This window comes from Polyodon spathula, chromosome 10 (genome assembly GCF_017654505.1).
Source record: "Polyodon spathula isolate WHYD16114869_AA chromosome 10, ASM1765450v1, whole genome shotgun sequence".
NCBI classification, from domain to species: Eukaryota; Metazoa; Chordata; class Actinopteri; order Acipenseriformes; family Polyodontidae; genus Polyodon; species Polyodon spathula.
The window spans coordinates 13,896,382-13,909,075 of record NC_054543.1 but is presented as its reverse complement, the minus strand read 5'-3'; the positions used below and the strand labels follow the sequence as shown (position 1 = coordinate 13,909,075).

At 36.8% G+C, this 12,694-nt stretch overlaps 1 protein-coding gene across 2 annotated transcripts; it reads left to right on the top strand.

The window, feature by feature from the left end:
- The first annotated feature begins 206 nt into the window (after positions 1–206).
- Positions 207–12,163, top strand: LOC121321385 (tumor necrosis factor receptor superfamily member 6-like). Of its 2 annotated transcripts, none has more exons than XM_041260302.1 (9): positions 207–630; positions 1,821–1,968; positions 3,161–3,293; positions 3,780–3,891; positions 3,985–4,058; positions 6,605–6,700; positions 6,783–6,835; positions 7,195–7,213; positions 10,882–12,163. In XM_041260302.1, the coding sequence occupies exons 3-9, from the start codon at positions 3,194–3,196 to the stop codon at positions 11,196–11,198; spliced, it is 771 nt and encodes a 256-aa protein (XP_041116236.1). In that variant the 5' UTR covers positions 207–630; positions 1,821–1,968; positions 3,161–3,193; the 3' UTR covers positions 11,199–12,163. The 2 variants fall into 2 exon arrangements, with proteins under 2 accessions (XP_041116236.1, XP_041116237.1); XM_041260303.1 differs by having other exon boundaries at positions 1,774–1,968.
- Positions 12,164–12,694: the final 531 nt, after the last annotated feature.

Genomic DNA, 12,694 nt, shown 5'->3' with positions numbered 1-12,694 from the left:
ATATATATATATATATATATATATATATATATATATATATCACTCGAGGGTGTGATTGTTTTAACTTGTTATAAAACAATGTAGCCAAAACAAAATCTGAAAAAGAATATTAATCATCACACATCTATGATAATTATTTATTTCAATAATGTATTATACATACATATATTATACACGCCTCTAGGTACATATATATCAGTTGTGGGAGGTACACCAAACTTTTTTTTTTTTTTTTTAATGGAATTATACTCACCTTTAATACAACTTACATCTTTCCCGCACTTCTGGGTGTACGAGCACAGTAAATGTTTGTTCATCCTTTTCAGAAGTTGTTAGAGAAGCTGTAAAACTTTAGTCGCCATCTTGACACGAAAGCTGTATCCCACAACTCTTTTAGTTACAGTGCGCCTTCCCCGAACTATGGCTCAATTTAAACTCTGTTCATTGTTGAGAAGACCTATCACCACTACATCCAGTGAACGCATTGCCAAAACTCACAACCAGGCGACCTGACTTCTTGTCTTAGCGTGAAAACGCACTCTCGATAAACGAGGTCACGGCCAGAAGGACTTGAAAATGCAGATTTCAATAACCCATTCCAGGATTATATTCACATTTAGTTTGCTACAGGTAAGCACATTGCACATTTCTATTTGTATCGGTAGGCTGGGCTGTGCTTTACACTGCGTCCCTGGGTGTGAGTCGTCTTAAAATGGATAAAGTCAGAGAGGATGTTAAACACTTTTCCATGAAGATTTTATTCACATTCAAGCAACGAGTGCTTACATTGATCAGTATTCTGACTACATTTCTATGAAACAAAGTTTTAAAATAAGGTAAAATGTAATGCAAATAGTTAAATAACAATCGAAACACTAACGTTTACTTTCACTTTTATGGCAAAACAACTACGCATTTTGGTAATGTTTTTCACTGTAGATAAATAAGTAATACGCAGTATTTTAGTGATTATACACTAACCTGCTTTTATTAGTGGTTTTCATACTCTTTAAAGCAAGTTTCAAGAGGTTTTCACCACAAAACAATGACATACAACTGTTTTAATGTTGTTGGGACCGTATAAGACTCGAGTGTATGGGCAGCAGAAAAGTCTGCTTATAAACTTGTTCAGGAACTTCCGTTTATTGAAAGAAAAATGTAAATCGTGCTTTATTTTGAAGATTGTTTTCTTAAATGTTTGTTTTTCTAAATAAATAAATACACAAGTAAACCCTGTTTACAAACTAACAAGTAAGATTTTATGAACTATGTACAAAGCATTAAAAACAGTTACTGTAAATTTTGTGGGCTTCCCTTATGAGCCCAGGGAGATCACCACTGTGTTTGTTTAGAGAAAACTATATAATTAGCAGTAAGCAGATATATGACATAACAAGAAGTGAGCATTTTGCAGGTAGTAATTTGCCAACCCAATTCAGCAGTGATGTGTTTTTACTTCTGTGTGGTTGTGTGTTGTAGTTGATTTTTGTTTGTGGACCAGTCCCCTGAAACAAGGGTACCATATTTGGAAAACTGCCACAAAACCAGCATGCAGCACACTCTTCATGGCAATTAAGTGATACAAGGATGCAGGTTCTGTTTATGGCAGTACCAGCACATAGGCAACTAAAACAATTATTTGTGGACTAGTGTGGTAACATTTGCCAATTTTGGTTTGGTATCATTTGCTGTTGTAATACTAAGGCTCTTCAGGGTAATATGTGGGTATTATAAAACAGCATTACTATAGTATTTTTCTACCATTTCACACAGACTATATAACTGATATCACAATCTGCGACTGTGTGTCTGCTCTGCAGTTGGCTGCCTTATCTACTCCAGTAGCAAACAAAACAAAATTCAGTTTTGCAAGCAGTTTGGATCATCATTACCTTGTGAAAAGAAGTACATGTCCTCAAGATCAACATGCTGGAAACAATGGATTGTGCTGCCAGATGTGTGCACCAGGTATGTGCATTAGTTGTACCTTTGGATATCAGTAATAATAATAGTAATACTGTTAATAATACAACATTTTCTAAATAAATACAAGTTTAGAATTAACACCACTTACATGAACTTGTGTTCTTTCAGAACTCTAGGTCTGTTTATTGTGAGTGCTTTTTCTTTTAACACAAGCCTACAGCAGCTTCAATGGAAATTGATCTGCAATCGATTTGACCTGTTTTTAAAATACACTCTGTCCTGCTGAGAATATTGGAAGTCATCTGACTTTTTGGTCATGTTTATGTTTTTTTGGGAATTTACCTAAAGATAGGTACAGTGAGTGAACTTGATATGTACCAAAAAAAAAAAGTGCAGTGGAGTTTAGCTGTTTGTTTGATGTGGGACTGAAATGTTATTAGGGCACCTTTTACTTTTTTAATATCATTTAAATACCTTCTGTTTTATAATTATTTTCTAATAGGTTTTCTAGTGATACATACAGTCAACCCAGATTTAAAACACTGTATTTTACAGTTTTCTTTGATGGGTAATTCCAGTTTTCTGCAACTATATGAGTCATCAATTTCATGATTAGTCATACAGTAAAGTTCTTATAGTCCTTTTCAAATCCAAAGGTACTTATCAGTTAAACAGTTTAGTGTTGTTGGTGCTATTTTCGCCATCAAAACGGGAAGAACAACAATTTCTAACCACCCGCAGTGCCCAGCGGCACCAAGATGCTGGGTCACGCTCAGTGTATAAATGTGTTATGTTTTTAATGCTTGCGATAAGCTGCACATGATGGCTTCAAAGAACTGCACTGTAGGGAGGGTATGTGTTGTGGTTCTTACTGTACTGTAGTTCTTATATCCTTCACCAACTGTAAATAATGTAGACATATCTATCTTGACAACTTGGTAGCCAACAACTTGGTAGCCAATGTAAGGTTTTGTTATTTATCACTACATGCCACCCCCCCCCCACCCCACCCTCTAACTTCTACAGACAATCAACACAACATGTAAAAGTGTTATCACTTACAAAGAGTATCACATTGTGTTGTACATTTTTCACATATATATGAATATTATAATCATAGTATGTAAAGATGTATATGTACAAAGGCTATCCTCAACTCTCTATTCATATATATATATATATATATATATATATATATATAGAGAGAGAGAGATATTGTATTGTATTTTCATAGGCCAGAAATTGAAGAAGGATTGTACAACTAAACATGGAACCAACCTGTGAGCAGTGTCCATTAGGAACATATACTTCCTACCCAAACTACTTAACGGACTGTGAAGCTTGTAAAATATGTGACGAAGAGAATGGTGCGTATACAGTATCTCTGGGCAGATCTGTAGAATACTTTTAATAATAAAACATAGAAACTGTGAGCAAATGTTGTATCTGTACTGCAGAGTACAAATGTTGGCCACAGTGCTGATTCAATTAAAAATGTTTCCCTGTTTTAAGGTGACATTCAAACTTTTCAGGAGCTGTATAATGTATGGTAGTATGTATGTTTTTTAAACTTGCGGTGATGCTTTGTTGTGGGTGGGGGGGTGGGGGGGTCTACAGCTTTGGTTTAACAGCCCCCACAGAACAGAAATAATACAACTAATGCATGACTGAACAGTATAGTATAGCACGGTAAACAGGACTAGAGCACAGTTGGAAATTAAGCAGAGATAGAGTTAGGACAGAGGGTAGGAGACTTGGTGGGCCGATTGGCTTCCTGATATTCTTATGCTATAACACATGCTTTAATATGAACCTGTCCAAGCCCCTGACAGCTTTCATTTGTTTTCTTACAGGGTTTGTGGAAGAGTTGCCATGCAAGATGACTAGTAACAGAAAGTGCAGATGTCTGAAGGGCTTCTATTGTGATGCCAAGACAGACTGTTTCCACTGTACACCCTGCCAAAAGTGGGTCTAAAGTTCTGAAATCTTCTTTATTTGAAAAGAAAAAAAAATGCTCTCTCTGATATCAATCAATTTGTTAATATTTGGACTTTTTAGGTGCGGAAATTCTGAGATTGAAGAAAAGGAATGTACACAAACCAACAACACGGTCTGCAAGCCAACAGCAAAAAGTAAGATTTGATTATTATTATATTAGTATTATTATTATTGTTGACCAAAGGTACACAGATACATTTTATTTTTGTTTATTATTGGGAAAATCAATATACAGCTATAGCCGAACGTTTTGCATCACCCCTATAGAATTAACTAATTTTGCTTCATATAGTCAAATCGACCTGCTGAATAATGTTACTGTAACATAATGAATTTCATACTGCTTTGTACTTTTCCATATACTTCATGAAAAATAGACAAATTGAAAAATCTAACATGAAATACTATACTGCTATTATGGTTTTTGGTAGTTTTTTTGATTGCATGATGTTAAATAAAAGATCTTAATTATGTTCATATATAGACCATCCCCTTGATATATCGCGGGTGTCGGGGTCCAGTACAAATCCGCCATATATCGAGGTCCGCGATATAGCAAGAGACGCATAGAAAAACAAATAGGCTAATAACAAATACTGTACAACCACTCCCTTGTTTTTATCGGGGCGTCAGGGTCCAATATAAATCCTCTACACAATCCGCTTTTTCTCATTTTTCATATAAAAAGCAGCTCACCGTTTTAATTCATACTGCCGAGAGTAATTGCTTCTCATCAACTTAAGTCTCAATTAATTTCATGCATCTTTCTCAAATGCCAAACCGGTGTATTGAAAGAATCCATTCCCATTACACAGAGGGAGCCGGCGTCACTGCCCTGTGACTTTTGCTAGTGCATTGCTTAAAAAAACGCTTCAGCAAGTAGATATTTAATTTGCTTTGTGTTATTGTGCAATACGTGTGTATATGATAACAATACAATATTAATGATTTGTTTCTAATTGTTCTGTATATTTTAGTTTGTGGTGTGCAGTACAAAGTAAAACTAACAGTAACTCTAAGTGAAATTGTCTATGTACACTACCGGTCAAAAGTTTTAGAACACCCCCTTTTTTCAAGTTTATTGAAATTTCAGCAGTTCAAATCCAGTGAATAACCTGAAATGGAACAAAGGTAAGCAGTAAACTGCCAGAGGTTTAAAAAAAAAAGTTTAGGTTGCCAGAAACTGAAAAATAATGTACATTATACAAAAAGGCCTTTTTTCAGGGAACAAATAATGGGTTAACAACTTACAGCTGTTCTGCAGCAATGGAAGTAAATTAAGCCTTGTAAGTTGATGCTAACAATTCCTACAGGTGTCCCAACTTTTGTTGATTACTTACAAACCCTGTCTGTATAAAAGCAGTGTTGGAACAGACTGTGTTACTACACCCTCTTAAGCATTATTTGGACAGTATTGTACTGCAGGAAGTAGTATATTGCTATCATAATGGTGAGAAAAAGGCAATTAACAAAGGAAGACAGACAGATCATTATAACTCTTAAAAGTTTAGGTCTTTCCTTTAGAGAAATTGCAAAGAAAACCAAGGTGTCCGTGAGTACAGTTGCCTACACCATCAAAAGGCACTTGGAAACTGGAGGAAACTCTGACAGGAAGAGGTCTGGCAGACCCAAAGCCACAATTGAATCAGAAGACAGGTTTCTGAGAGTCAACAACTTGCGTGATAGGCGGCTCACAGGACAACAGCTTCAAGCACAGCTTAACACTGGTCGAAGTAAGCAAGTCTCAGTTTCAACTGTGAAGAGAAGACTACGAGCTGCAGGTTTGACAGGTCGAGTGGCTTCTGCAACAGTGTTGGGAAGAACTTTCCGAACAATATTTGATTTCCATTGTAGAAAGAATGCCATGAGTGTGTTTGGCTGTTATTTCTGCAAAAGGTGGCTACTTTGATTATTTGTTCTATGCTTTAATTTCAGAGTACATTGAGACGTTCAACTGTGTAAATTTCAATAAAAACTGGAAAAATGGAGGTGTTCTAAAACTTTTGACCGGTAGTGTATATTGCAGCTAAGGAACGCGCAGTTAGACTGTACAAATGGGGAGGACCGTGATATATCTGAATCCACAGTATAGCAGGGGCCTATATAATGAGGGGTGGATGTATTTTGTTTTTTATTATGTGGTAATCCTAAAATTCTTGGTGATGCAAAACCTTTGGCCATAACTGTACAATAACAAGACATACCATACAGAAGAACACACTTTTTAATACCGAGAACAGAACTGTTTTTGTAACCCCAAGATATGCAATGCTAATTTTAAATTATTTGTGCATTTGCATTCAATCTTTATTTCAGAGTATTTATACTGATTTAATATTTATCAGTTTAGCTTGAAGTAATCTCCATATTACATTGTTTCAGTTTCACAAGAATACAAATAAGAACGTTTGACAACAGTGCAGTTCAGTGGGTGTAACTCGGACAATAAAACGTTTTGTACATTCTCGCTCTACCTTTCCAACCAGATTTTCATTCTTAGGCAGAACTTAAACAAAAGGACCAATTCCTGGGGAGTGTTCTCACAAATTATGATTTAATATGTTTCAGGGTGGCTAGAATGCTAGAACCATTCTTTTTGTGTCCAGTCTTTCTGAATAAGGTTTGCATTTAGGATGTTAAAGCATGTACTTGGTATAATAATGCAATATTTGTATTGCAGGTGGCAGCAGTTGGTGGCTCTTTCTTATCATTTTACCTATAATGGCAATAATAATAGGGTCAGTTTATTGTTGGATCACCAAAAAACTCTGCTTTGGTAAGTTCAGCCAGACATTCACAATATTGAAGATATGTGCAAAGCTAAATAATCAAATAACTTATTTTCCTTTATTTTGTAGGCAAAAAATATAAACTTGATATTGATGAAAACATAACATGTACTACTACTGAGGTACGCATGGCTTTTTCTTTCATTATAAATGAATAATAGATAGGGATTTGTTTATTTTGTTCTTTTTCTCCCCAAGACTGCTTGTCCATGTTATGTTAATGAATGGGAATGTGCATCTGTGAGTGGGTATCTTGTGCAAGGTTGTCTCATTTTACCTTGTGTATGTAAACAGAGTGCACCAAAAAGAATATAATACATTGAATAAAACACGAATGCACGAATACACTGTAAACCCCTTTATATCTGCCAACAGTATACAGAAACCCATAGCTGGACAGAAAGCAATGACCTGATGTCAATTGATTTACAGACCAAAATAACTTTTTTTTTTTTTAAATCTGAACTTTTTCTCTTAACAGGCTAACCCTCTTCTTCCAGGTATGTAAGCTTATCCTTTTTAACCATTGTTACTAAACGGCACACTGTGTTTTGACTTTATTGAATACATGTTACACAATTGAATCCAGGTCATTTAGAATGATATGTAATACCTTTAAGAGCTCCAGGAAACAGTCCCACAGTCTTGTGTGTTCTCCACATTCTTTCATTTTTCTTTACTTTTGTGAAAAGTACCGTAACAGACCTTGTTTAAATGTCCCAAATGTAGTTCAAATATAGTACTCCTCTAATAATTTCAGCAGTAGGAATATACAATTATAGCTTACGTAGTTCAGTATACAAAACAGAAATGTTATCATTTTTTAACTTCTTAGCAACAACTGTAAAAATGAATGATAACATTGTGTAACAATTTTTTCCACCTTTTTCTTGACAATGTCTTTTGTTTCTTTATTTCATGACAACAAAATGGCTTACATTTGGCCATATTACTGTTTTCCCAATAATTGCATTACCATTTAATATATGTTATTCTTGTTGTTTTTTTTTTTTTTTGCTTAAACAATCCACTTGATATCATTCCCTACAACCCTCACAACGCTATACTTCTGGGTTTTATGGGTTTTATTTATTTATTTGAAATAACTTGATGTGATGCACCAAACAACCTACGCTTTTTTTTTATAAACAATATTCTCTCTGATTAGTCTTTTTAAAGTCTTGTAATTATTATGAAGTAATGGGGTGATCGACTGCACTTGAAAAATCTCTGCCAGACCGTTATAGTGCCAAAAAAAAGTCAATGCACTTAATAATAGCATAAAACTCATGACGACCTTCACACAATGGACACCATCTGTTGCCAGAAGGTGCAGTCACAAAAAGAGGAAAACTTGGAAATTACATTTGGAAGGGGACGGATAATAAAATATCGGAAAATTGAGGGATTTTTTGAAGAACAAAGGTTATCTTTGATAACACTGTGTAACAATTTTTTTTTTTTTTTTTTGTTCCTGGGTAGTAAGTGTTATTTCCTAATTGCTTATGCCTCAAAAGTATAGAAAATGGCTATTATTCCCCACAAACTTTGCTTTTGTGACCAGGACAGTGATATTTTGAAATTTACCTATTTTCCAGAACATTCCAGATAGATTCAGTGCTGAGTAAACTTGGAGTAACTTCTAGAACTTTCCAGTAATATAAATAGTAGTATAAATACAGGGGCCTTAAGCCCACCAGTTCAGTTTAGTTCCAGCTGCCTAAGTGGATACATATCTGCATTTTTCTGAGATGGCATCAAGAGGCTGCAAGCATACGGCAGACGCATTTTTGCTATGTCTGCGGCCAATTTATCAAGACGAGCGAAAAAGTACTCCGTGGAAGCATCTGCTAAGATGTGTGAGGCCTACAAGGCATATTTCGGCATGCCTGTCGGGGATCAAGACAAACCGTGGAAAAAACTCTGGAAGGTAAGATGGACAATTGTTGCTCGGAATTTTATGTTATAAAATTTGTTAATTTTTAAAATTGTAAAAGTTTTTAATTTTAAAATGTTTTACAATTTTCAATGTTATTGAAAAAATATATCATATATGAAAAATGTTGCGAGAATCTCTTACACATTAGTCATGGGTGAAATAAAAGTATTTTTGTAGGATGGTACAGAGAGATAAAGAGAGCCATGAAGTTCACTATCCCAAGAATTTGGCGGGAACCCACTGACCACTCAAGCAACTGCTACTTCTGCATGGTGGACCCTTCCAAACGTCGGACTGGCAAGAATGCACCTGCTTTCACGTATCTTCCTTCATCCATCGCCCCGGTGCCACACTGCCATGAGCTCCCTGTACCCACTCCTCCGGAGAGAGAGCAGCCGTCTTTAGAAGAGAGCAGCAAGTCAGAGAGCGAGGAAGACATTGTAGATCCAGATGACAATTTCAGAGGTGGAGCTGAGGAGAGAAACCCATAATACCCCAACCAAAAAGACCTCAACGACTTGATTAGAGATCTTGGTCTCACCAAGTCCAATGCCAAGCTTTTGACGTCTAGGCTCGAGCAGTGGAACTTGTTGGATGAAAGTGTGCAAGTCGCAGATCAGAGGAAGCGTCACCAACCTTTTTCCAGTTTCTTCACCCGTCAGGATGGGCTCTGCTTCTGCCACTGTGACCAGTCCGTTCGAGGCAATCGGAATCGCCTGTAACCAGAATGAGTGGCGCCTCTTCATTGACAGCTCATCCAGGAGCCTCAAAGCCGTGCTGCTCCATAATGGTAACCCGTCTCTTCCCCTGGCTCACTCGGTGCACCTCAAAGAGGATTACAACAGCATCAAGACCTTGCTGGACGGCTTGAAGTATGATGAGTACGGCTGGGAGGTCATAGGAGACTTCAATATGGTGGCATTCCTGATGGGTCTCCAAGGCGGTTTTACCAAGTTTCCCTACTATCTTTGCCTTTGGGACAGCAGGGACACCAAGGCGCACTACCACAGGTGGGACTGGCCACAGCGGACCGAGTTCTCTGTGGGGAGGAACAGCGTCAAGTGGGAGCCACTGTTGGACCCCCGGAAGGTGCTGATGCCACCACTGCACATCAAACTGGGCCTTATGAAACAATTTGTCAGAGCTCTAGATAAGGAGTCGGCAGCCTTCAAGTACCTTCAAGACTTCTTCCCTAAGCTGTCTGAGGCAAAGGTCAAAGCCGGTGTCTTCGTCGGACCACAGATAAAGAAGATCCTGGAGTGCAATGAATTCCCCATGAAGCTCACTAGTAAGGAGAAAGCGGCTTGGAACAGCTCTGTCGCAATGGTTCGGAGCTTCCTGGGCAATAACAAGGCCGAAAACTATGTGGAGCTGGTTGAGACTCTGGTGAAGAACTACGGCACAATGGGCTGTAGGATGTCCCTCAAAGTCCATATCCTTGATGCTCATCTTGATAAATTCAAGGAGAACATGGGAGCGTACTCGGAGGAGCAAGGCGATCGCTTCCACCAGGATATACTGGACTTTGAACGCCGCTACCAAGGACAGTATAACGAGAACATGATGGGAGACTACATTTGGGGGCTGCTTCGTGAAAGTGATTTACAGTATAATTGTAAATCTCGAAAAACTACTCGCTTCTAAATCTTTTGTAGTCATTTTTGTATTACTTTAGTATAAATACATGTTAATTTGGATTCATATGTTGTTTTTCTCTGACTTTATGTGAATGAAAAGACACACATTCGCCCGTTTTCTCATTGGAATTAGGTAAATTTCAAAATATCACTGTCCTGGTCACAAAAGCAAAGTTTGTGGGGAATAATAGCCATTTTCTATACTTTTGAGGCATAAGCAATTAGGAAATAACACTTACTACCCAGGAACAAAAATTATGTTACATAGTGTAATACATGTCATTTAAAATGTGTATTCCATGTATGATAACAGGAGACCAAGGCACTTTTGTCATGGAGGTAAGGGCAGTCATCCCCTCCACATTAGCTCTTTCAGTTCATGGTGCTGTAACTCCCCCTAATGGATTATTGAGAAACTGTTCAGTGTTTTACTCAAACAGGGCACAATTGACTTCCACCTTTTTCTTGACAATGTCTTTTGTTTCTTTATTTCATGACAACAAAATGGCTTACATTTGGCCATATTACTGTTTTCCCAATAATTGCATTACCATTTAATATATGTTATTCTTGTTGTTTTTTTTTTTTAAAGATATTGACCTTCAACCCCATCTCTACTTTATTGCGGACACAGTTGGCTTCAGTGAGACAAGGAAGTTTCTTTTAACAAATGGATTTTCCAAGGGAGAAGTTGAAAATATTGTAGGGAACAATCCAAACAATGTTAGGGATCAGACCTTTGAATTATGGGCGGAATGGTTACAACAACATGGAATTCCCAATGCCTACTCCACTTTGATAAAGACGCTCCAGGAAATGAAACTAAACCAAAATGCTGATGCAATACTCAGGAAAATCGGAAAAGGTGTTAAAAATTTAAATGGAGACAGTGATTGTGAAGATGCATAGCCCTTTCCAATGTGTTATAACAACAGGAAATGCCAAGGGCATAGTGAGCATTTTATCATCTAAAGCAAGGGTTTCCAACCGGGAGTACGCGTAGCCCTGGGGGTACTTCTAAGGGTCATAGGGGGAACTCAGGACAACTCAGAAATGCACAAATAAAAATGAAAGTAAGAGAAAATAATGATTTTAACGCTGTTATATGTTCTCTAAACCACGATATATATTTATTTAATCTTTGTTTAGCAGTTAACGGCTAATGAGAAAAAAAAAACAGAAACAGAAACACAGACTATCGCATCCACATTTTCCACTTGTGTGCATGTTCGATTTTGATTGTGTGGATTGTTCCAGGAGAGAGCTCTGGGCTGCTCATGATTTTTGCTGTTTTCAACCTGTGGTATCTGTGAAGCACAGAGTTTCTGCGTTTTTTAGAAGTATAAATTCTCTGGTAAACATAAATAGTCATCACAATACTCATACTTTGATGGCTTTTGTTTATTACCGCGGCTGCACTTTATTAACAGCAGTAGTGACTGGTTGAATACGTGTTCTGTGTTTGATACATTTCTTACTTGCAATAGAAAATCGAAGGAAAACACAAGTCAGAAAGTGCAAAGCGACAAAGTTAAACAGAGTCCCTTTGGATCATTTTTAGTCAGTAATTAATTATAGTTTTATCTTGAGGTTAATGTTTTTGATATTGTAAACATTTTAAGCGACACACAATTAAGCCGAGGTGGGATGTAAATAGTAAACATTTACAGTGCAGACTATTTTGTATTTTTATAATGACTTTTCCCAATAGAAAGCAAAAGATTCCTAAATACTACCTTTCAATTCTTTGCATCCAAGTTTTAAGAATGAAGCCTCCTGTTTGGTTTTCTGGTTTCTCAGCAATTTGTCAGTCCCAGACTTGTGTAAAATTATATATGAAATAAACCGGAGAAAAAAGAAATGTGTTAACCAGATTATTCTGCCTTTTATTGCAACTGTGGTACCATTCAGTGAGCAAAAAGTGTAAAGGGTACTTTAGCTGAAATCTCCAGACAGTTTTAAAAAAAAAAAAAAAAAAAAAGTTTGAAAATCTGTGATCTAAAAGGCAATGAAGAAGCATCTAGCTGCCAGAGCTTCCATGTTATAAACTATTTAAGTGCATGAAGCTAAAGTCTTCCTTTTACATTTAGAAATGTGTGATTCACAGTGCAATTTACACTATACAGTGAAACATTCTGAAATTGACCTCCAGCTTTCAATTAAAATTCCATAAATGGTTCATTGAGGTGCAGAAGATCAATACTTAACGCAGTTTAGATCTTTCTTGTTGGTCACCCAGAGAAATTAAATAAATAACTGTAAAAAAAAAAAAAAAAAAAAAGCCATCAGAGTGGCTTGGCTAATAGCACATTTTAGTTTTTTTTCCGATAAGCCTGTGAACTCCTGGCCAGTGTTAAATGCTGTAGGCTGCTACACTGAAATACAGGTCAGAATGTTTCAGATAA